At 39.5% G+C, this 2065-nt stretch overlaps 1 protein-coding gene across 1 annotated transcript in view; it reads right to left on the reverse strand.

Annotated features, from left to right (window-relative positions):
• Positions 1-1880, reverse strand: part of LOC108779012 (amelogenin-like) — a 5544-nt gene extending 3664 nt beyond the window's left edge. The window contains exon 1 of the mRNA XM_018546342.1: positions 1797-1880. Coding sequence (XP_018401844.1) covers positions 1797-1880 — 84 coding nt within the window. The remainder of the gene's footprint in view (positions 1-1796) is intronic.
• Between the last annotated feature and the right edge of the window lie 185 nt (positions 1881-2065).

Genomic DNA, 2065 nt, shown 5'->3' on the forward strand with positions numbered 1-2065 from the left:
TATATTATTAATAAATATTTTATATTATATTGAATAATATTTTATTTTTAATTATAAGGTTAAAATCGCGCACGCGTCATATGTGATATACCATGCAACACTGGTCTGCTGGTTAGATATAGATAGATAGAGTGAGATGATAGATAGAGTGAGATAACACATAAAGTCGAAGGCCCTCTATTATCGAAAAAACGAGATGGACATTTCTTTCTGGTCGACGACGTTAATAATGATGACGACGACGTTTCTTAAAAATGAAACGTGAAAATTCACAGATCCGGACTTTGCGTCGTGATATCTCCGCTCGTAGGGCACGTAGGAAAAAAATGAAAGCACTTTTATTATACAATTTAAGTATTTCCTGTCGATTGAGCGTATGTAGAACTTGATCGGTTCAGCCGTTACTGAGATCTGATCATCTCGACCCCGAAAATTTCTCAGTTTCGCGTAAAGGAGGCATGGCAGTGTCGCGCGCTTGGCTTAGAGCCGAGACACTACCGTGTCTCCAGATTGGTAAGCATAAATCAACTTAATTAATTATTTTCTCTTACAGCAGGAAACAACGCTACTGTAATTATAATTGGTAAGTATAAGTAGGGTATATAGGCCGGTTCTAACCCAAGTCTGTTCTTTTTCCGTAAGTACTTGATTTATGAACCAGGTTTACCAACATAAATTCTTGATTTATGAACCAGGTTTACCAACATGAAATACCCAAGTCTGTTCTTTTTCCGTAAGTAAAAGTGATTTATGTTTACCAACATAAATTATAATGTGTTTAAGTACGCGGAGCGGGTGTAAATTATAATACGTTTAGGAACTCTGTGGTGATGCTAGGGGATGACATCACGGGGTGAGAGGGGTATGACGTCACGGGAGGGGAGTGGATGATGTCAAAAGGCGAGGGGTATGACGTCACGGGATGGGAGAATGATGATAACGCCGCAGGGAGGATGACGGGAAAGAAAATGACGTCGCGGGAAATTCGCGCGGGATCAGTGTTGTCGCCGTGAAGTCAATGGCCGCCAGGCGCGGGGTCCTCCGAACACTTTAAGCTATCGCGCGCGGTCCTCCCCCGCCGCGAGGTCCGTCGGGCGCGGTTAGAGATCCTATATGGAGAGATGGGCCAATGTCCGGCATGATGTTGTGAAACCGGAAATCACATGATCTTGGAAATGCGCGCTAATATATCAACGCCAATTTCGAAACATCACGTAACACTACTTGTTTATTATAACTTTGTTAACTCAAAGTTGTAATGAATAATTATTAGAGAAAGTTTATTTTTCGTAAATATAGAATTGTGGATAAAACAGACAAAATAGACAAAAACGTGCAAAACGTATTAAATTCGAATAAAAAAGTTGCTTTCCATTTACACACAGTGATACGAAATCTGAAGTGATATGAATATTTTATATTTAAACAATGACTTTACTACTTATTTATTTGGTGAAAACTTATCTCATAATAACACAGATTTCTAACCTCATATTTAATGTGAGTTAACAAGATTTAATAAATCATACGATCTCGAGTTTGTGCAGATTGTTGGCAAAAAGTCAATTGCCAGAATGAAAAAAAAAAACAATTTTAGGTTAATTTACATATAAAATGTATGTATGTATTTATAAATGAATTTTTATATATATTTATATATATATATTTTTTCCAAAAGTTCTAGTGATACATTTTTGATGATTTTAAACTTACTTACTGTAAAAGAGACTCGTCTAAGTTAATTTTTGTCTCTGACAGTACTTCTTATAATCATAAGCAGACGACGCTCCTCTCACTCTCACATTCGCTTCTTTCACTCTCACATCCGGTTTCACAACATCATGGCAGAGCCAATCACGGATCAGTCGGCATTGGCCCATCTCTCCATATAGGATCTCTAGGCGCGGTCCCTCCGGGCGCGGTCCGTCGCTGCCATCGCGCGCGCGGGCCACCGCCGCCGCCGCTGCGCTATACTTACCGTGTATACTTACCATGTGTTGTAACCGTACTTTTGAGGAACGGCACAACTTCGTCACTTCATCCGCTGCTCTTTTACGCGATAGCT

This window comes from Cyphomyrmex costatus, unplaced genomic scaffold, assembly GCF_001594065.2.
Source record: "Cyphomyrmex costatus isolate MS0001 unplaced genomic scaffold, Ccosl1.0 scaffold548, whole genome shotgun sequence".
Classification (NCBI taxonomy): Eukaryota; Metazoa; Arthropoda; class Insecta; order Hymenoptera; family Formicidae; genus Cyphomyrmex; species Cyphomyrmex costatus.